Source organism: Microchirus variegatus (assembly GCF_963457635.1).
Source record: "Microchirus variegatus genome assembly, chromosome: 6".
In the NCBI taxonomy this organism is placed as follows: domain Eukaryota; kingdom Metazoa; phylum Chordata; class Actinopteri; order Pleuronectiformes; family Soleidae; genus Microchirus; species Microchirus variegatus.
In genome coordinates, this window is record NC_139807.1 from 4,861,982 (window position 1) to 4,885,577 (window position 23,596).

General features: G+C 41.3%; 1 protein-coding gene across 1 annotated transcript in view; it reads left to right on the forward strand.

Moving 5' to 3' along the window:
• The first annotated feature begins 1,256 nt into the window (after positions 1–1,256).
• The window catches only part of glra4a (glycine receptor, alpha 4a), a 42,798-nt gene continuing 20,458 nt past the window's right edge, over positions 1,257–23,596 (forward strand). The window contains exon 1 of the mRNA XM_083891514.1: positions 1,257–1,599. Coding sequence (XP_083747640.1) covers positions 1,532–1,599 — 68 coding nt within the window. The 5' untranslated portion in view covers positions 1,257–1,531. The remainder of the gene's footprint in view (positions 1,600–23,596) is intronic.

Consider the following 23,596-nt stretch of genomic DNA (forward strand, 5'->3'; position numbering starts at 1 on the left):
TTGGTGCCAATATCTTGGGAGGGACAATGATGATAAAGTCGTCCAGTCTGACTTATTTAGACCAACTTTCCACTGTGATACAGTAATAAAAGTGACGTTACTGACGTTATGAAGTGAGAAGTAGACTGATTTTACCATCAACTTCCATTCAGATGGAGTGTTTTTGCAACCAACAGTCGCCCCCCCCATACCAGAAACCTGATTTGTTCTATGCATGTGCAAGATTTGTGCACATGAATACTCTCCAATCTAAGCATTTTGTTCAACGCCTGCTCTTTAACCTTCAGCTAGTTTGCACTTTTAAACCACTGTTTTCTTTTTAATGTATTGTTTCTAATCTGTTTTCTTGTATTTTTGATACGTATTAAGACGTGTGCTATACGTACTGTCACCTCTTGGCCGGGCCACGGTTGTAAATGAGATCTCAATGTGTCTTTTAACTGGTTAAAAACAGGGTAAATAAAATAATAATTTCAAAAAACTACTATTATTTTTTCACAGTTTTTCACAAAAACAAACCCTAACCCCTCACAAGTATTTATTCTATAGGAATGGCCACAAAACAAATAGATTATATTGTTTTATTGAAATGACAATGGATGTAAATGTAACAGTACTCAGTGCATGACTGATTTACTGCAAAACGTAAAAGTATGACAGAAGTGTAATAAACAGCAAAAGTAGCAGTGTTTTAGCGAGTGGCAGCCACCGAGCAATCCGATGTTGGGGATTGTGAGGTTCCTCCGACTTTCCGAGTTGGAATAACACAATTCCGAATACTCCTGGATCACCGTTAGTCCATTTTTTGTTTTACATGGAGTCTATTACATATACTGAACCTCCTCCCCCCAGACATGTTCTTGGTCATCAACCACAGGGTGTGTTCAACACTTGCAATTTAACTCATTCATCTCAACCATATTTTTCCCCTTCCAGCCAATTAAGGCTCATTATATGAGAGGAACCCATCAAAAACAAACGCCTCTGTGCCTTTAAATCCTCACCCCTTTTTTTTTTTCTATTTATTTATTTATTTATATTTCTTTTTTTGGGGGGGGGGGGGGATTAAGTGTGTGTGTTTGGAGGTATGGAGTGTACAACAGCAGGCGAAAACACTTTCTCAAAGGAAAAACATGCAACCTGACACTCCTGTGCAACACAGCAGCAGCAGCATAAGCAGCAGCAGCAGCAGCATAAGCAGCAGCAGCATCATCAGAAGCAGCAGCAGCAGCAGCAGCAGCGCACAGTGAGAGCACAGTGGTCTCTGGTCAGAGAGCGGAGCAGTTAGTGTGTGAGTGTGTGGATGTGCATGTGCGTCGCTCTGGTTGAGGTGGGTGGAGAAGTTTGCCCAAAGACGAGCGTGGATCCCTGAGAGAGAGAGAGAGAGAGACGATGCCTTCCTCTTCTAACACACTCCCACGCGCTGCTCTGTGGATTTGCTGATTGCCAACACTGTTTTTTCTTTTTTTTTTCTTCTTCTTCTTCTTTTTATTTCTCCCGCAAAAAGAGAGGATTGATTTTGAGCCAGAGGATGCCCCCACAGGTCATTCGGATTCTCTATGTCTTGTCTTTTTGCTTTTTCCAAGGAGGCTTTATCAGGTGAGGCGCACCAACGTGTATTAGTGTTGCTGTTGTTGTTGTTGTTTGTGCAAGTTGTTGTTTTCCTCTCATCAACTGCTTCACATGAACTTTTTTGCGCGCTGCATCTTCACACCGCACCTGTCATTTTGGAGACTTTAAACTTGGTGCGTGGATGCATTTTGCGCGCAAAACGTGTTGATGTTGGCGCAAAGGGAGAGATTTAAGGTTGCTCTCTGCTGAATCCCCTGTTAAAAAAAAAAAAAAAAAAAAAAAAGGAAACGTGCGCGTTCCTTCCTTTACGCTGCTGAGGAAAGCGGAGTTCTTTTTGCGCACAGAAAAACTGATCTGTCATCTTTGCACTCCAACTACAACGCATGCATCGTCCAATTGGCGCTGGCACAAATGAACCATTACCATACATACATACACACATACATACATACATACACACCCTGCTCGGAAAAACTACCTGTGGAATTCATACATGGTTTTGCAAGATTTATTGTGGCTTTTTGGAGACGTGTGAACGATATGATATTTATGGATAGAGATTAACATTTTAGCAGCAGGAGCTCAGTGAGGAAAACAACCCTGTTCATTGCTTAATGAAACTGAAACCAGGATGGCATGCCCACTAAGTATTTGGTTTAATTTCCCTATAAATAGACTTGGACATGCTTGGCCCATGTGCAGAGTGGACTCAAAGTATAAAGTATAGCTTACAGTGAGTGTTCAGTGTATCTGGGTACAGACTAAACCAGAACACCTTCTTCTTTCTGTGTCTGTCTCTTGCTTTGCATCTTCCTTTTCTCCACTCCTTCCTAATCCCACTTATCCTCCCTTCTTGCCCCCTATTGATGGTGGCTAAAACTTTTTTTTTATGTGCACAGAACACTTTCCTTATTTCATGCCTTGCCAACCTCAGGTTTGAGTAAAAAAAAAAAAAAAAAAAAAAATAGGGGGGTTAGGGGGGAATTAAAATCTGCATAATCCTAGTGCAGAAGTGAGCTGTGGCTGTGTGTGAACCCATGTCCAAAGGGAGCTGCTCCTGGTCAGCTGACTGAAACTCCTCTGAGGAAATGACACTGTATGTTCTCCTCCCATCAGTCTCTCTGCTCGCCATGTACGGTGGGGAAGGGGAGGTTGCAAAAAAAAAATAAAAAAAATAAGGGAGGAGGCATATGAGGTCAGGTTTAAAAAGACAGGCGGAACCTCATAGGGAGGAGTGTAGGCTCAGCGGGTGAAGGTGCAAAATGAAACAAACTGGGATGAAGAGAAACGCGAGGGGGATTCGTTGAGCTGGAGGTGACGGGGAGATTAGTATAGTGCTGGGAGAGAGACGGGGAGATGGAGAGAAATGGTTCGGATAGGAGAGAGAAGATGAGATGGGGGGGGAATGGAGAGGGGGGTAAAAGATGTGGTGGAAACAGATTGTCATGTAAAAGAAGTCTACAAGCTGGATTGGAATGATAGGGCTCAGAGTGGATGGCTGTCATGAGGACAACAACAAAAAAAGAGTGGAGGCTGTAATAAATAACAAATTTCATATCATAGTGTGAGTCGGTGATGGCTCTGGGGTTAAGAGATCTGTGAGCGAGAGAGAGAGAGAGACAGAGTTGTGTCATGTCTTGTACTTTTGCAACACTTCAGGTCTGTTGGCCTTGAATGTCGGCTCGAAACGAAGCCCATGGATCCGTCTGGTTGCCTGAACGTTTGGCTCAGTTATTTCCCTGATTTTTTTTTTTGAAAGAATTCTTTCAGCGGAAGAAAAAATTAAATTCCATCTTGTCCTTTCATTTTGCTCTGTAGCGTCAGTATGACTTGGTGAAAATTGGACCAAACGTGTCAGTCATAACTGTTATGAACTCATACTGAATTCCTCTCAAAAACCTTTGGAACACTGTGGTCTGAACGTTATCCTCAACAGCAGAACTGAAGCATCTCACAGGCTTTTTCTTTCTCTCTCTTAAATATGTTATATGTCATTAATACAGTATGTTTCAGGGTACATGGGTGACTTGTTGCTGATGTAGGCCTCTCTGCTACTTTAAATGTCAAATTCCATCATAAGGAATCAAGGCTTTGGATGAAGGGCGCTTGGGCTGGACGATATGGCCAAAAATCATCATGATATAATGTTTTCACAATAGTCGGTATCAACAATTCTAGTTTTAAATCTCTTTCACTGAGTACATAAAGTAGTAAATCTTTGGGTATGAGAGAACATTTGGTTCTAGTTAGTCCTTGGGGGGGTTTTTTTTAAACAAAAATGGAGGTTATCAGGCATTACATCATAACATGTAGGCAATTTAGCTCCCAAATTCAGCTCCCCCCCCCCCCCGACACCTCCTCAGTGAAAGCGCTGTTGTTTAAACATTGCAAGTCAGCGAGTGTAAAGTGGGAGAGACGTGGACACAGTCTGCGAGTGGGGCTCCGGTCAGTGTGAAGAGCAGTGGGGTGATAACGTTTTTTTTGTACCAAATGAGTTCTCTGAGGACGACTGTCCTTGAGCTCAGACGTAGAGCTTTGTTTTTCACTGCACAACCCAACTCCTCATTTCATTTTCACCACTGCTGGGTAAAACAGTTGCAACTTTTAATGGGAGATATAAAGCTGCAGAACATTTCTCCTTAAACGATGACAGGTGCGCACGAGGAGGCTGAAGTTGACGCCTTAGTAACTTCTTAGCAGTTAGAGTGTGGAGTTGTTTTTCTAAAGTGAGTAAAAACGTTAATGAAAGCCTCTCATTTCTGAGAGTCATAGACGTTTTATAGCTTCTTTTTTTTGGGCTGTGCTCCATCATCCGCTTCTATTTTCTTCCTCAGAATAAAACATGTTCCTGAATTACAACACATCTGAGCATTTACTGATAGCAAAGTAAATTGGCCGACTGTGGATAAACCTGACTTTTTCTATTTGAATAAACCCTAAAATCCCACATATACCTCCCAACATGTGGCTTTGTCTGCATTAGAGCTGCAACTAACGATTACTTTGGTAATCGATTAATCTGTCGATTATTTTCTCGATGAATCGATGAATCGTTTAGTTCATAAAATGTCATAAAATGTAAAAAAAACGTTGATCAATGTTTGTCAAACCTGGAAATGATGATGTTCTCGAATGTCTTGTTTTGCCCACAAACCAAAATGATTCAGTTTCAATGATTTCGTGTTATGTGGAGGAAAGAAGCAAAAAAATTCACGTTTACGGAGCTAAAACAATCAGAAATCTTGTTTTAATCATGAAAAAAGCTTCAAACGTATTAGCGATTATCAAAATAGTTGACGATTAACTTAGTAATCGATTAATAATCGATTCATCGATTAATCGTTTCAACTCTAGTCTGCATAGTGAGTATTCACTTGTTTAGAATAAAATTAAACCTAAACTTCCATCACCCCCACATTTGAAAGAATAACCAAAATAACTCACAATAGGAAAAAACACAAAGTCAAAAACTCTTATTTTTAGCAGTTTCATCTTTATATCTATATATTAAACTTGCACATTTTGGTAGTAACTATATGAATTGATATATGGCCAAGAAGATAAAGGTTTTGGCTGTGTCAAGATAAGCAGTAGGTGGCGCAAAAGTCCAGATCACCACAGAATGCAGATTAATGCAGTCGCGTGATTATGCAGATGGTAAAATTTGCATAAAAACGAGACTAATGGAAACCCATTTCGTAAGCAGCACTTTAAACTTGAATAGTTTTCTGTAAAGTGCACGGCGAGGAGACGATGTGATAGGAACTATGTTGGAAAAACACCTGTTCTCGGGAAGGAGCGCACAGACTCAAACGTCACAAAGCTCAGTTCTTGAATGCATATGCAATCTGTGAGTAATAGTTTTAATGAAATGTCTGGTAATTGTCCCGTCTGACGCAGAAGAATCTGCAAGAGCAAAGTAATATCTGGAGGCAGGTAAACAGTCGAGGGGAAGAGGACCTCAATTACAACGTTGTACCTTCCTTGTCTTTTTTTTAAACATTTTCACAACCCACAAGGCAATGGGAATAAATGTAGTTGTGCATGTAAAAAACTTAGACCCACAATACCAATCCCACCTTTGAACTCTTGTTTTTCCACACAAGGTAAACATAAGCGTACTTTTAAAATGGAGAAATGCATTCATGAAATGAAGGGATGATGAAGAATTTACATAAATGAAAAGTTAAAGCGGAACTCGACCAGAAGTTCCTATTAACGCTGTTTTTTTGGTGTGTATCCGCGTCGTTACCTTGTTTACGAAGCCCTGAAGGTTCGAAACAAACAGTTCAGCCACTGCTGAGAACGCTGTGTTTTATTGTAATCTCGGGGCTCAACGAGATCTCTGAAAATCACGTAATAGTTACGTAAACATCGGTTCCCCTGAACAGCAGATCCTCCTGCTCTGGGCACTAGTCCGGGCACATCCGGTTGCGTACATTGAACCGCAGAAGAAGAATAACGTCTGTTGTGGAGGTGTTTCACGAGCGACAGTGTCTTCTGACTCTGGGTCTGACTCCGGGTCAAAGTCATAAAAGGGACTGCGGCGGAGAGTCGTGAAGAAGCTATTTCTAAATTTCTACATTGTTAAAACAATGTTTTTATAATGAGTAGCAGTGCATCCACCGTTCCAGAGGGGGGAGCTGCGCTTCTGAGAGCTGGTGTACTGAACAGTACTGGCCAATCACAAGACTCTGTCTTCTGGGGGTGAAAGTTCACTCTGAAACATCACGGCTGACGAAAAGCGTCAGAAAAGAGGATTCCGATCGGCTCGTTTACAGCAACTAGGAGGTTTTTGACCATAAAAACAAGTTAATATATGTAAGTAGACCTCCATAACTAACATATAATGTGCAACAGGACCACTCTATGTGACCTTTAAGTAAATAAAAGCACACATACGGCAGCAGCCATTTCACCTTGAGATCACAGAGACGTTTGGGACATTCTCGTCTCCTCTCTAGAAACACAGGAAACCCTCGCACGTTTTTTTTTGTCCGACGCACAGATTGGAGCAGCGAGGAGTGCTGACGAAAAGGAAGTCGCGAGAAGAAGGAGGAGGACAGATGGGATGATTATGTGAGTTAATGACTAAAAAAAAACGAGCCAAGCAAGAGACAAGAGCGGAACAGACGGTTTTGCTCGCCACAGCCTGTGCCGCCACAAACAGTCGCGGTGTATTTAAGAATGACATATGAAGACATGAGATACAGAGGAAAAGAAATAAAAAAAAAAATCAAAAGATGAACAGAGCTTATACTTTTGCAAAGCCTGACACTCCCGCGAGGGTACGCCGAGGATTTAATTGTAGCTTGTTAAATATAACTTCAAAAAACAATGCTGCGAGTTCTCAGAGGAATGGAAGGATTTGTACTTGTTTTTCTCTTTAATTTTGTCTTATGACTAAGTTTGCAGGACAAACTTTGTCCTGGTTGAGAATTTTAATAATAATAATAATAAAAAACAGAAAGTGCTTTTGAGCACACACGTCAGTCACAGAGTTTCATTTAAAGTCCCTGACAAGAAAGTGATGTCTGAAACAGTGCTACCCATTTCTTCTGTTGACATCACATCTGTGTTTTTGATATATGGGCCAGGTGACAGCGCCCTGATGGTCTCAGACAGCACCTTAAGTGTTCTCCTGACGCCCTGAGCTGAGAGATGTGACTGATGTCTTTTTTTTCTGCCCACGTCAATCAAACCGCATTGTGACCTTTCCGTGTTTTGGTGACAGGAAATGAGCATTACGATCTCCTTTAGACGGTGATTTACACTGAGAGCCAATTGCTCAGGGATAAAGGTTCTCACCCGAGGGAGTCGGCATCTTAAAACGTGTCAATTACCTCTATGACCCTTTCTATTAGTCAGCATCTCACCGTGGCTTTAAAACGCCACCATCGGTGACACACTTCCCATCCCTCGTTACTCCATTTCCACACCACGTGTGTGTGTGTGTGTGTGTGTGTGTGTGTGTGATATGCCTCTGCTGCCAGCTGAAATCAAAACCCACGAGCCGCTGAATAATAAATGCATCATGAAGTGTAACTGATGCGCATCAGCTCAGGGTAAACTTTGAGTCCCTGCAGATATGTCACTGGCTAATGCTTAAGCTGGAAGAGCTTTAAAATGCAACATTGTCCATTAGTCATAGAGGGAACCACCAAAACCGCTCAGGCATAATATACATTCGAATCTGTTTTTCTTGTGCTTCCTGCACAATCACTGACCTCTTACACATACTTTGTGCCAGGCGGGTGAAAGAAAACATTGAGGTATATGTAGGGCTTTATAGCCTTAAAGGGACACTGCGTAGTATTTATGGGTTTATATGACCCAAAATCCACTTTTTTATACATATTATGTGCTCCTGCATTGTCTAGTCGCTGTATAATAGTTTTTGTTTCATTTTCGTAGTGTTTCAACAAGTCATGTAAAATAACATGGTCGCGGGCCGCGGTTGCATAGCCACTGTTAGCAGCGAGACGCCATGTTTCTACCGGAGCCTGTAAGGACAAACTTCCGAGAGAACAAATCGAGCGTCGCTTTACTTGTTGCGGAAGCCCCGCTTCCACTGACGGAGCAGGAAGTCTGAGGTATAAGCAGAGTGGAAAAGTACTGGTCAGCTGCAGAGAGCGCCGAGACGAGGCTGAGAGCGGATCTTTTTTTACGCGTTTAGAATGGAGGACCACACGTATTTTACAGCGGATAAAGGAACACCGGTACCTGACCGTACGCCCGCAAAGAAAAGGAAACGCGGCGCTGGGAAAACGCGACCGCGACAAAAGACGGCAGAAAACACGAGGGAACGCGTCGGTGTTGCATTCCCGAATTGGAGAGCGCCGATGAGGGACAGAGGGTTACGCACTGATGCCGACCTCGCTTGTTTTCTGCTGGACAGAACCTCATCTGCTGACACGGAGAAAGACGACGAATATTTGACATTTGACCGGCTGAGGATTCTGTAGCGCTCAGGGAAGGGAGGGGGTGAGCAGAGGAGCAGTTTGTTGTTGTAAATTCCAGCCTCTCCTCTAGATGTCACAATAAACTAGTTACTTCACCTTTGCCAGTAGACTTAAAGCAGCACCGACAACAAAAAAGGGGGAAAGAGATGTAGAGTGATGTAGGTACTATGGCAGACAGAATTTTGAGAAATGAAAGCTTCTAGTCTGGCGCCGCTGAGGCTGTGGCCTCCTGCAACGGACTTGACTTTGGCTTGTGGCATTTTTTTTGGGAGTCTGCCCCCACTCTCTGCCTTTCAGACTTATTATGTCCCGTTAATCATCTTTACTTCACAGGAAAGAAAAATATCTTTAAAAGAAATATCTGATCTGGCTAAAACACAGATTCCAGACAGATAGATGATGTGTAGTTCAGTAAGGTTCAGGTTGCTTCACTGTCAGTTTCCAGGTAATAAAGTGTGTATGTGACATGGTTTTGAGGTAATGCACTTACAGTGGATCCCTCCACTCTTCCTCCTCCTCTCTGCCCCCTGACAGATTAAAACGGTCACTTATTGACTGGAGCAGCACTTTGACTCTAAAGGTTGACCACTGTGGGTCATTATGTTCTCTGCAATTAAGAGCATGAAGTGGGGGCCCATTATAAAACCCTCCATCATGTCATTATGTCTGTCCGTACAGCCAATGCTGATTAAACTTCACTTTCAGGACGAAGGTAATATCCCCCGCTGGCCTACAAAAACCGGGCCCCGCAATCAATGGCAGACAAAAAGAAAACAGTGGGCAGTGTCAGAGTCAAATTGAAGATCTGCTTTGTAATGGAATCAAAATTGCATTAAGTCAAGCATTTGGGTTTGACCGCGCTGTAATCAATCAGTGATTACAAAGCCGTGTAATTTGTCAGCTAAACAGTGCAGCAGCGGTGGAGGGTAGTGAATCTCATTTTGGTTTGTGGTACCTGTGTGTAAAAGTTCGATAGTGGAGCTATTTGAAATTGAGACTCAGGTCTAGTGAAAGTGAAAGTAAGAACATCGAATTAGCTCATTACAGTGTGATATGTTTGGACTTTTAATAAAATGTAAAAAATTGTGGCAAACTTTAAAGGAGATTGTAGTGATTTTATGTTTGGCCCTGGTATACATCCCAATGCGGAAAAACCTGAAAACCTGAAAACCACCACCCCACCAGTAGGTGGAGTATTAAGCCCCACTCACCAAGCAGACAATACATTTGGACAACAGAAGAAGTAGTCGCCAAAGATGTCATCCGAGCCTCTACCTGGCAACCATCGAACCGGCTGACACCCCAATTCACCTGCTTGACGTGTAAAACAGACGTGTCCGAGGAAGCCGTAGCATTGTTCTCTTCTTCTTTGGTCGGAATGCGTCCTGTTCCCTGCGTCCTGACTTGTATCGCCACCCGATGTTGAAGTAGGATACTACAGGACCCTGATGCACGAGTATACCAGCCTCCGCGATATGCGATGCGCACTTTGGAGCATGCGCGGCATCTGTATACCACAGCTCACTGCCTACATAGATACCACTGTGCCCCCCTGATGGCAAACAGAAACTCATTCATACACACAGACACAAAACAACAAAACCAAAATGTCCCTTTTCCTCGCTTTTCACCACAGCTAAGGTCACACATGACCAGCGAAGCAGAATTTGGCGAGTGGTAAAAAGGGGTCGAGGGGCTCGTTGAGGGGGAATTACATCTGTGTTCGTCAGATAACACTCTGGCAGTGTGAGAGGGTCTCTCCTCTTCAGCGGCATAAAATGAGAGTGGTCCGTGTTGGGACACAGAAGCAGAACCCTGTGTAATTCTTCTGCACACTGAATGAATTTCTGCTTTATTCTGACTACAGGAAAAAAAAAAAAAAAAAACAATTTACACACATTGGCACAGGAAGAAAGAAAGAAAAGAGTTTGTGTTTGGCACAGTGCAGCTGTGCAATCGAAAGTGAAGGAGCTTCCTTTGTTTTAACACAAAGAAATATATTGATATTCAAGTTCCCATACATGACAGCTGAACACACCGCGGATATCCATTATGTGACACTTTGTGACGTAAGCGGTTTGTTTGCTGGAAGTGGCCTGTAGGTGACACAATGATAAAACACCACACATGATGTACTTCCGCAAATCCCTTTTCCTTCTGACCTCCGAATCACTGCCAGACACTTTTCTCTGCACATTAGCGAGATGAGTAGTCGTCCTTGACAGGTGAAGTGCAGTATTTATCTGCGATGATATCACCGTGTGCTGCACACAAAAAAAGACACAGCCAGTGACAATAGCTGAAACAAAAAAGCCGAACACAACAGCTTGAGTTTCATCATGTGTTGTTTCTAAGCTCAAGGATATGTTTGTTGTATGTGTGCACAGCTCTTCATAGATGTTGGTTTTGAGAGGGTGCAGTTTTTGGCAGTCTCTTGGATACTCCTGCAAAAAAATATTGCAGTTTCCCTTTAACAACCAGAAGCACTACTTTTAAGTAAACTTTATTTAGACGTCAGAGTTTCGAGTCCAGCTCCTCACACGCTTGTTATTTTTTTTTACGAGCTGTCGCCGAAGCAGCACGGAGTCGGTGCACTTCGTGGATTCCTAAAGCTGAGGAGGAGATACTGCATGTAATCCTAGTTTTTGGAAGAGACACCATTTAAATGTATCTCATTAAAAATACAGCTGTTAAACTAAACCAGAGGAGCCAGAGAACTTGCTCAGTTACAGAGAGTACAAGCTGCTGAGAGGAAGTTACTGCATGGGAGAATAGATTATAATAATTATCTCCTGCCATTTTTAAAATGTATTTACTTATTTATTGTGTGAAATGTGCTTCGTTTTTTTGTATTTCCCTGTAATGACTGCTCTGAACGCACAAGTAAAATAAATTGGGCCACGTCAAATTTATCTAATGATTAATTGGATGAGAGGGGATAATAAACATGTAAATATCACCAGCATGGCTCATGCGCTAAATGTCAAGTGTCAGTCTTGAAACTATAGTCTGAGACATATTTATCACACAGTATGTGAGTCTTTAGGAGCCTTTAATTAAACAGTGAACCCTTTCTTGATTCAGTCACTTGCCTGGCCGTGTTCTTTCTTTAAATAACAAACTCATGTTGGGTGACTTGGCCGATAACCATTGTATTACTTGTGTTTTAGGCTCAAACATACACTGGACGTATTCTCAGGAAGTAAGAGAATATCAATTAGCCACCAGGGGGCGATCTATCTATCTATGATACCTTATACCAGGGGTCGGGAACCTTATTGACTCAGAGAGCCATGAAAGCAAAATATTTGGAAATGTATTTCAGTGAGAGACATATAATATATTTTAAGACTGAATTCAACTAAATGTGAGTATAATAAGCTTGCACCATGCTCAGTAGCTCTTGGCACGCTTTCTTCTTGCTATCTCCCACAGGGTATTTCGATGCAAAGGTAGCATGGCGTGTGTCGAAGTGCCGCTTTACATTCGACCGTTTCATCGATGCAATTTTGTCATTGCAAATTAGGCACACTGCAGAACCTGCTATCTCCACAAAGGCGAATTCTTCAGTCCATTCATCCTGAAATGTACGATACTCATCATATTTTTTTCTTTTCTCCATCTTCTTCGTCGAAGGGTTAGCTTTGAGCTAATGACCGAGCAGACTGATTCAAAAGGGGGCGTTTACCTGTTTACCCAGCAACAGCCAACGTAGGCTATTATCATCCAATTAAAATAATGGACAATTGCTCCTGCAGCCAACTGCAGCCCTGAACAGGACATGAGCAGTGGAAAATCGATGGATGGATTAAAACAAGTGATAATATTTAATATTTTATGTTTTATCTGAAAAGCCGAAATCTGCGAGCCAGATGCAATCATCAAAAGAGCCACACCTGGCTCCTGAGCCATACGTTCCTGACCCCTGCCTTATACCATAATCCATTAAAGCAATTTAAAGACAGACTGTTGTGCATGCAATTGCAAAGATTGGTGTTGTCGTGGCACCATTGTGTCACTTGCCCTTGTACCCATCTATGTTGAGACCGAAACGATATGATTTCATGTACTTAGATTACCGTGCAGTGTAGAGCTGCAACTCACGATTATTTTTGCAATCGATTTATCTGTCGATTATTTTTTCGATTAATCGATGAATCGTTTGGTCCATAAAATGTTAAAAAAACGTTGATCAGTGTTTGTCAAAGCTGGAAATGAATGATTTCTTTGTTATGTGGAGCAAAGAAACCAAGAAAATATTCACATTTAAGAAGCTAAAACAATCATAAATCTTGTTTTAATCATGAAAAAAGCTTCAAACCGATTATCGATGATCAAAATAGTTTAGTTTTAGTAATTTAGTAATCGATTAATAATCGATTCATCGATTAATCGTTTCAGCTCTAGTGCAGTGTATCATCTGGGCATGGCAGTGTTTTTTAAATGTGTTGTTACTGCTATGTGCAAACTTTAGGACAGAAAACTGCTGCTGTTTACCAATGAAAAAAGCTCTCGTGGTCATCAGGCTGTACATTTCAACCTCAGCCCTTGCTCGGTGGAACTCGTAATGTCAGTCTGAGCAGGCTAAATTTCAAAGTCATCCTCTTAATGAGGTTGAATAGTAAGTTACATCATCACAGGGTACAGATATTGCAGCCAAGAAGCGTTTATGTGACTGTATTATAGCTCTTTGGAGGACACAACTTTGAGATCCAGGCTGATGATCAAAAGAAGTGATTTCATTGGGATTTTGATGAGACTCATTTTGTGTTGATGGCCACATTAGGTTCAGAGCTTTCAGTCCACCTGTAACAGACCAGGAGACACATCGGTCTGATTGTGTTGAATAGCGATAATGCGAGTCTCAAAATCTATTCACCAAAGCGCCTGACCACGGAGACTCCATCAACTTTGTCCACTTGTAAGACGCCCACATCTTTAAAATATGTAGCGTGTCAAATCCTGTGACTCTCAATCAATATGTGGGTCCTTGATGAACATATCATGGACACAATTATTCTGTTGACATTTGCACGACTAATTAATCCGGTAACACTTTAGGGAACATCTTTAATCTTTGTAATACATGTCTGAGGTGTTACGTCGGCCAGTACCACTTTCAGGAAGGATTTACCTCTCTTATATACAAGAGAGTAATTAAATCCACCCGATAGAAAGACCGGGAGTAAGCACATCAGCGTATGTCCAACAAGATTAGTTCACAGAACTTGTCTGAACTTGGTTTACCTTAACAGGCTAAATGATTACCGTAGCCACATGCCTTTGTTCGTTGGGAAAACTGCAAGACACGCAATGGTCGTCCCGTCAGCCCAAGAGGCTTTTGTGAATAAGACGTCAGCCTGAAGAAAACGAAGCAGTGCCTGAGTTGTCTCTTGGACTTAAGCCTCAGAGGAAACCTCACGGAGCCAGTGTCTGTGTCTCACCTGTGGGAGATTCAGATCTATGAAAGAAAGAGACCGTGAGGACATTTCCTGTTAACCGACAGCTGTGTTGTGTTTGAGTGCATGAATGGCTCTAACTGTCAGCATTGTCATATGAAGTGTTTTGACTGGTGCCATACACATGGACAGATAAAAACGCAGTTCAACATCCTGTTTTATTCACCATCACACATCAACAATCTCATCATAAGGTCTTCATACTTACAGTAGTAGATCTGAAAACACGCCATTACAAAAAACATATTTACTGGCATGATGTCCACCTTTTTCTGTCTATAAGTTAAGTTTAGATCATTTTCCATTACACATCTGTTTGTGCACAAGGATGTAGCAAAACATTCATAGATGTCCATAGAACGCAAACTTCTGCCCACAACAAACAAAGTGAATTTCTACATAAGCAGGAAGTGAAATGAGGAGCTGACATTTCATAATGCATTGTTAGGCTGCCTCCTTTTTACCGATGTAATTCAGAAATTCCATGGTAGACTGAGCTCCATGGTGGCTTTGTCATGATGCTGCTGGTTCCAGCCAGCAGTTTGATCAGGCGAAACTGGCCCACGGCTACGCCTACGGTTCCCTTCCTCTTCGCTGTCATGTCCAAAATATGGGTCATGTAGAGTGCAGTGAGGAGCGCCTGTGTGTGGATAGTGCAATTGTGTTTTTGTGGGAATGTTTTTTTTTTTGTTTTTTTTTCTCGATGTCAATGTGCTTTACCTCATCCTCCAGGGCTGAATCCTTACTTCACTGCATGTAGCTATAGATTGACAAACCCCAGTAGCTTTTACTCTTTGGTACAAGACACGAGTGGATCAGGCTTAACATTGACCCACTCCATGGATACAGGATACACAGTGGTATAATGTTATTTTACCTGGGGGTCAAGTAGCAAAACCATAAGGGAGCAGAGTAGACTTACCAACAGCAGATGACATACAGTATATAGTTGGGAAAACACCATTAAATAAGCTGCTTAAAGTAATTTAGGAAGAAAATGATTATGGTTAAGTGGTAATGAGCCTACGCTATCTGCAGATTTGATTTAAATAGAGACTGATGGTCGCTGACACCTCTATCCATATTCATATATGTGCAACTAGCAAATGGAAGACATTAATTATCGCGGCAAAGCAGACTGCTAATTACATGTTTACAGTGCGCCGTTCGGCTGTAGTCAACTTCTGTAAAAGAATCCAGCTGCAGAGATTTCCCTGTGGCCTCACATACCACAGAAGTGTAAGCGGGATGCGGGGGCCTAACATCATCTTATATGATGAAAATGAACATGTGCGCGCACACACACACACACACACACGAGACACTGATTTTTATTACCCTGCTTTGATCATGGTGTTTATACCCCTGCATATTTCACAGATAGCGTAAAGTGAGCGGCGCACGTGCATAAATCAGCGGCGATAGCTTCAAATAAAAACCGCAAGAAATGAATGCACAAATTCTAAGAGGACGTATAAGTGTGGATTTGCTGTACAAATTGGAAAAATGATTTGCCGCAGTTCGGTCCGCAGAGTCATGACGAAACAATCATCTATCAACAATCAACACATCTAGTGAGGAAACTGCAGTCGCATCTTAAGAAAGCAGCCTTTTGTAGTGGGTGCAGTCCTGCTAACTCTGTTTCACACAGACTGACAGGAGGCGATCCACGCTGATATCAGATCTCAGACGCTGCAAAGCCGGCCTGAATACAGAAAGGATTGGAGAGATATCTGGAGGATTGGCTGAGTCTGAGGCTGCTCTGTGGGAGATTCATCTCTCTTGGAGGGGAAAGGTCAGCACCTCAGGTTTTTCTGAGAGATTGCCATTTAAACCGGCACTATCGGAAGCCTTATTGTTTATTTGATTTAGCTTTAGGCAGTGCCACCAGGACATATAGTGTAGATGCTCAAAACTTACTTTTTCTTACAACAATAAAGACATGTGGCCAGTTAGAAAAGCGGGAATAGATTAAAAGACCTTGGTTGAGTCATCATTGGTTTATATGTTAATGATATCTGTATGTTTCAGCCAAGAATATGCATTTGCACATTAAACAGGGGAAAAATGACTAAACACAAAGGTCACTCTTCCCAAGCTATCACGTGGCCAGCCATGTAGAAAGGTTACCATATATTGCCTTGTTACCACATATGACATTCACATTTCCTGTTCTATATCTACCTATATCTAGTAAAGCCCATATTATTATTTTTCAAATGCAGGTGTCTTCTTAAAGTCACATGGCAATAGATGGTGTTTTGGTTGCAATATTTGGGCAGATGTCTGACAATATCAGAGCAAAACAGAGCTTAAATTACATTATTACATCCCGGTGTTCGAATCAATTAAATTAAAGTCGCCATATGTAAGAATGTGACCAAAAACGGTTACTACACTCAAATTCAAAATACCGAGGTCTTTTTAGGTTTTTCGTTTTCTCCGCCACTGTAGCTCAGATGTAACTGGCAACCCGTGGTTGCTAAGTAGCTGAGACTCTACTGACGGCAATGATTGGTAGATGGCTGTAGGTGGCGCCACATGCCAAAACATGATTTGCGGTCACCAAAAGATTTTTTTGATGCAAATATTGTGGCTGTACTGTTGTTGTTGGTGAGTTCAGTATGTTATATTCCCATGTCTCTATGACATAATAGGAGGATTTTATGGCAAGTTGCTTTAGATTTATTACATAATAATACACCTTAAACCTTTATTTGCATATTGCCAATAACATACATGCAATCAAGGTTCTTTAGATACTAAAGTCAAGACCTCACAATTATTATGGAGAGCCCAACATGTTCACACAATAAGCAAGCACTTGGCAACAATGGGGAGAAGAAAAAATCCCTTTTAACAAGAAGAAATCTCTGATAGAACCAAGACTCAAATTAGGGAAGGAGGGAAGGGGTTGTCGTAAACAGAGACGAGGATAGATAAAGAAGGGAAGAAGATAGAGGAGAGAATGGGACCAGGAACAGTTGTGTAGCAGGTGTATTTCAGAATGATACCATTACAACCAATCATCATTTTCATCATCTCGTCCAGTGGGTGTCGCACCCACCAAACCTCAGAAAAGTACAAGTCGTGGATGAGGAACGGATGAGAATAATAAAAACGGTAATAGTAAAAGTAGTAGTTCACCCATTTGTCTGTTACGGTATGCGTTGATTCACAAGCATTTTGACAGCAAATATTGAAATTATTGGTGATCAGACACCCAACATAGCAGGAGGAGGTTAATACAGTGTATTTTACACAAACTAGAATATGTTAAAGTACTACAGATTACTCACGAGTGGTAGTTTGACTGTGGCACAAGCCTCTAATGGTCATGTCGACTCAATACACTCTGGAGATGTCAAGCTTTACTCCCACAAGATTTAAGATTGCATTACAAATAAGTACGCATGAGTTGTGATCTAATCTGGGTTAGCGTGGATTAATCTAAATCATTAAACCCACGGCTTGCATCAATACAGCTTAAGACGTGTGTGTGTGTGTGTGTGTGTCTGTGTGTGTGTGTGTGGACTCCACCATTAGCTTTGGCTCATGACTGAATTAATTGGGCTTTAAAACAAAAGATCAAAGATAACACTTTTAGAGAACTAGTTCAAAGATAAGAATGGAAGTGACGGCAAGTCTGTAAACAAAACAGTTCCTACAGGAACTGCTACTGTATAAAGTACAGTAAATCCTCCAAGCGGACCCTTTTCTTCTTTTAGCTGAGCTGCGTAAAAAATAATGACAGTTGCTGAAGCAATGGAAGAACGAGTCCAATATGTTTTACATTTATTATGTATACGGACCATTCTTTTCACTTCCCTGAACACACACACACACAATAGAACTGGTTTAATATACTGCACACATGTGGCTGTATACATGGTTCTCTACATTTGTCTCCCGACAAATCCCATGACGGCGCAAAAGCATCAATAAATTACAACAAACTAATAAACGGTGTCTTTGAAGCCCGATGAAATATTTGTGGCATAGATCCTGAACGTCCAGGAATGAAACATTAATGAGCCACACGGTGTTACTCTGTTATGATGAACGTGGACGCTGGTCATCCGTCACGCCTGTGCATTGGAGACTTCCATGAGTACAGAACTGAACAAATGCAGCTGGATAATCTTTTACCGATGCATTATTTAGTGCCTGGCTTTTAAAGGATTATTATCAAGCATTTTGAAAAATAAAATTGTTGGTTTTTCGTATTTTAATTAAGTGATTTAAAACACGCCTTATTCTTTACTCTTAAGTAAGTTAACAAAATGTGTCGTACCGTCTTACTTAATTGACGTCATGACTGTAATGTCTAACTGTAATGATGTGGAGGAAAAAGAACATTACTGTCTTTTTTGCGACTGTATTCACCTGCATAATGACAGACATTACTGTGCCCATGGAGCTCATAAGTTAATAATGAACTGTGTGCAAAATTCACTCGTAATTTCAAATCCATCCTCTGTTTTAGCCACATAGAATATGCATGTGTGGCCCTGCAGGTATCTCCCATGACATGTTAAATCCAGTGGAAGGATTCCTGGTCATCTGCCTACGCTTCACTTATATAAACTTCAGTTTATTTTGTTTTACACACATAAATGTTATTGTTGTTGTGGTGTTGAGGTGTGTCTTTGTGCACGTTGTCACAAAGGTATGCTTTCTGGTGGCGTACATTTTTGGGCTCTGTGGGTGTTGGAAGCCTCAGTTACAGGAATTTAATGGTCCAGTGTGTAAGAATTTGGTTGGTTTATGCATGGGATTTATGTGGGCGGAGCTCCAGGAGAAGCATACTGTGGCTTCCAGGCCATGGAAGTGCAAGATGATCGCCTTCATAAAGCCAAAAATTATTTACACAAACATACTTATGGTAGTATATTCATTTCGCGGCAATACATTATCCTAAATGTTACCCACCGGTACTTTAACTGTTGGAAGTTGTGACCTATATGTTGTGTAGCAGGGCTGAAATGTCATCGAATTCGCAATAAGGCCTACTGCAATTTTCAAATTGCAGGAGGCGCAATATTTGTTAAAGCCAAAATGTGTGCCAAAATATCCTTTTAGATTAATTATTGTCCTTGACCTATACACATCTTTTTCCACAGACTGAATGGAACTTCTTTGTCTCTCACAGATCTGCAAAAATATCACACAGTAATCATTTATAATGTGCTTTTTCGAATGAAAATGAGATTAATGACATAAAAATGACCATTCCCGCAATCCGCTATCAGATATTTATTCAAAATGGTTCAGCACTAGTGTGCAGGAATATCAGTGGTGTTAAATTATAGACCAGTTTCTCTATAAGCCTAGTATTGATCATAGGGGGGCTTGAGTAGCCATGAGGCATTACCTTTAACCCTAGAACACTATTGCTGAAATTCAAACCACCATCACTAATGCTGGGTGATTTTTACCCGAGATAATAAATACACCCAATAAAAAGTACTTCAAAATATATCAAAACATGACAAATTTGAGTAGTGTTCTTTTATTTTAAACTGTGTCATGTCTAACTGTGTCATGTCTAAAAAAATGAAAGAAAAGCTTGATGAATCACAAATGTATTTGCTCAGGTGAAAACCACCTGGCAATGGTGTTCTCGGGTTAAGCCCTTGAAGACAAGCCCTGAAGACAAGGGCTTAACAGGTCATTGATAACCAAAAAATGTCATCTCATTGTACACCTGTATAAAGAATGCTGTGGGTTAGATGAAAGTTGATAAAACACTGGCCTATTATTGGAATGAGTCCATGCTGTATTGTAAGGCTGTGCTGATCGTCTCTCAGTCTGTATTCAACCTCTCACCCTGAGAGCACTTCTCTGAGCTCAAGTGACTGTCAAGGGCAATTTGATAAGTGGGAAATTAGAGTGATGTGTTTCAACAGGTGCAGAGAGTTAGTTCTGTCCTCATTACGCTAATGGCAAAAGAAAAAGTTGCTATGTTCATGCACGGATGTCTAATGGTTTTGATATCCCTCAGTGCTTCTTTGAAGGAAACCAGGGAACTTCCACACTGTGAAAGGATGCGCTTTTCTGATTGCCGGTCCCCCAAATGAAAAAGCAATTATCAGAATGTGTTTGCACTCCATGGAATGGATTCTATCTAATTGGATATAATTCTCAATTTTTGAATTTGAGGACAAGAGGAAGCAGTACATTTTACTGTACTTTTAATCTCCACGGATACTGTCCCAGACATAGACTTGTGGATGCATAGTTTTGCCTCCCCAAAGTCTATTTACCATAAAAATCCATACATTTTAACACAACACAGTTAAGCACTGGAAGAATGAAGGTGAGCATTTAAAAGAAATGCCACGGAATGTCAGGGCTAACCCTTATTATACCATTTTACATAATGGTTTTGGATTAACGCGTATAACTAACAACATTTGTCGAAAAAGCAGGATGCTGCCGAAGCGAGAAAATTAAAAACAGCAACAACTGAAACGAGGAAACCATGGCTAATGCGTCCACGTTTGCAGAAAATTACTACACGCTTTTTTGTTCTTGAACCACTGGTCATGTATACACAGGCTTTAATTAAAATAAATGGCTGAGTGAGAGTTGTTGTTTAAAGGCCAGGTGGGGTGGAACAGTAATCAACAACTGACTAGCTCCTCCACATTATTTGCACATATAGTGGTTTCCTATGATTGATCTGCTGACAGCGACATCCTGACATGTTTGTTAGAACAGTGTTTCTTGTCTTGTAGCCAAAGAGCCTACAGCTAGCGCTGGAGTTTGGGGCGCAGGATTATGAATAACTACCTCCAGAAACTCCATCTACAGTATAAGTAATGAATGTTGAAGACTCAAATTGCTTAGCTCGGAGTCATGTGTTAATAAGGGAATCAAAATGTCTGTGAAAGCAAAACCGGATATATATACTCAATCTTTTTTTTTTTTTTTTTTTTTCTTGAGCAGATGTGATGTGGCATTTTTGGCTGAACGCGTGTTTAATCTTTGATTCAACTTTGAACTTTAAAAAGCCGAATAGCAGCCCTTGTTAAAAGTGGAGTGACAGCCGAAAATTTCAGCAACGCGTTCTCAGCAGCCAGCCCCGCACGAATGCTCAAATTAACGGAATATAAGGGAAAGTAAAAGGTCAGGCTCATTAAATGTCAGCAAAGAGCATCTTAATAATAACGGAATTATTCAGGCAAAGAATCACACAGTGCAGCTTTGTAGGTTTCTGGCGACTTGGAACAATAGATTGAGTGAGTGCAGTACATTAACCTCAAAACAATACAAATCTAAAACGCTATAGTTAGTCGATAAAGGCTTCCATATTTAGGAGTGCACTCTCTGCATGTTTTCAGACAGATGACTGAAAGATTACATCTTTTAACGTGGTATAAACAAGTGTTTTTTCTGCCTTCAACCTCTCCAAGACATCAATGTAGTCAGTATTTATGTCACAGCTGCTCCTCATCTCCTGTATTCAGGCCCTCCTCCTTATACAGTATACACCAGCTCCACACTTTGCCAGATTGTTCCTAGCCCTCGTGGCGAGACTCTCCAGGGTTTATTTCCGGACTGACTGTCAATCGCTGTACCTGTCTGTTCTCGACCTGCCTGCCTCAACCCTGGATCTCACCTCAGCCTTCTGTCCCTGACCACAGTGTTCTGCCTCAGTGTCTCCTGGTTTCTGTCTGCCTGTTCCCTGGACTGTCTGCTGAGCCTCCCGTTTGGTTCAACTCTCTGCATCTACTGTAAAAATGTACCTGCCTGCCTGCTGTTCCCCAGCTCAAATAAGCTTTGCCACTTCCTCTGCTGTGGTTCTAATAAAGACTGTTACCAACCGTATTGTGCATTTGGGTCTGTACTACACCCGTTTCAATCTAAGCACCGTGCACGATACAGGGTACCAATGGGTCCTTAAAATCCTTGAAAGTGAATTGGAAAAACAAAATTCAAGGCCCATAGGTAAACATCTCTCTTGTTTGTTACGACGTCCCGTACCTTTGCATGTCCTGCATTGCTTGTAGTAATTTCTATAGCGGTGTTGTGGAAACTGTCCACTGTCTCTCTCCGCCGTTGACGTGAGATTCCGTGCAGAACAATGATTGTGTAACATTAAGAGTGGGCAAATGAAATTACAAAGTCTGACTTTTAGACTTAGACTTTGCCCAAGATCCCCAAGGACAATCACTTGTCCAGATGCAGAGAGTGCTGCAAAATCAATAAAAAGTGGACTTCATAGGCAAAGCAAGTCGCCCTCCCATCTTAAACTGTGTTGGCACATTCAGTCCTTGAATTTGAGGGAATTGGTCCTGGAAAGCCCTAGAAATGTCCTTTTTTAAGTTGATGTCAACTAAGGTGTGGGAACAAGTGCAGTTAGGCTGATGGAGAGGCAGATACTCCCACATGTTTGTAAGGGATGAGTTCACTTAAACAAAGGCTGAAGCTGCAGTGATATGTACTGTATATCCCAGGATGTGTCAGCTAATCAATGCCAGTGTTTCCAATTTGCCATTTTTGCAAATAATCACTGTCACCCCCAAGAAGCCATTGCACAAAGAATGTTTATGAAAGATAAAACCCTTTGTTTATTCAAGATGAAATGGAAATGTATGCAAAATTAAGCTTTGTTAATCCAAAACACTGATACAGACACTGTAGAACTGTTTAAAAACGCCTAAATGGAAATAGAAAAACAGTCAATTGTCACTCACAGATACAGCCTATACTTCACTCTAACTTACTTTGTAAATGTTGGTTTATAGTTTTGACATCAGAGCCTTATAATTCATTAATGACTGAAGTGAATCATGTGTTATGGGCTATACTTGCTATGTCTTTTGCGATTCTATATATTTTGCTGTATATCCTGAGAGAAGAAAGAAGGGGGAGGGGAAAAAAAAGAAGGGATTTGAGAAATGACTGTGAGAGACACAAATCACTGCAGGAGCGTGCTATTGTGTTTGCAGCTCATCCTTCACGTGAGAACAATCACACCATTGACCAAAGAGGGTTTGTTTTTATTTTTTTTTTGCATTGGTTTGTAAAACAAGCGAAACCCTAGAGAGAGAGAAGAGAGTGTTGATCAATAACTTGTTGTAAGCTCAACGTAAAATGACCATGAATCCATCGCTCTCTCTCTGTGTGTGTGTGAGAGTGAGAAATGATGGAACGAGAACAATATACTGTAACATCAGCAACATTGAAGAGTGGACTTTAGCCAGAAGCAGTGGAGTGGAGTCTTGGACCGTTGAGAGCCGAGCGTTACAATGTAAGAAAGACTGAGATATGTGCACAGCTCCACTGGGAGAGTCCAAACTAAAAAGTGCTGGGTGGGATTATTTTTAGTCACTATAACTGCTATAGGCTCCAGGGATTGAAAACTATTGAATGGTTGTGCAATGGCAAAAGTTTCCAAAATTGCCATGACAACAATTTGTCTTTCATGTTAACAATGGTAAGATGTCATGTCACATAAATCCATCTACTGTGCCCGTGTGGGTATGTGTCCAATGACAAGTTACACACAGGTTTGATCCCATTAGAAACACACACAGCATTTTTGGTGCAAATGCATTTAGGGTCCCCTTTAGAGGGCACTCATTTAAATACTTG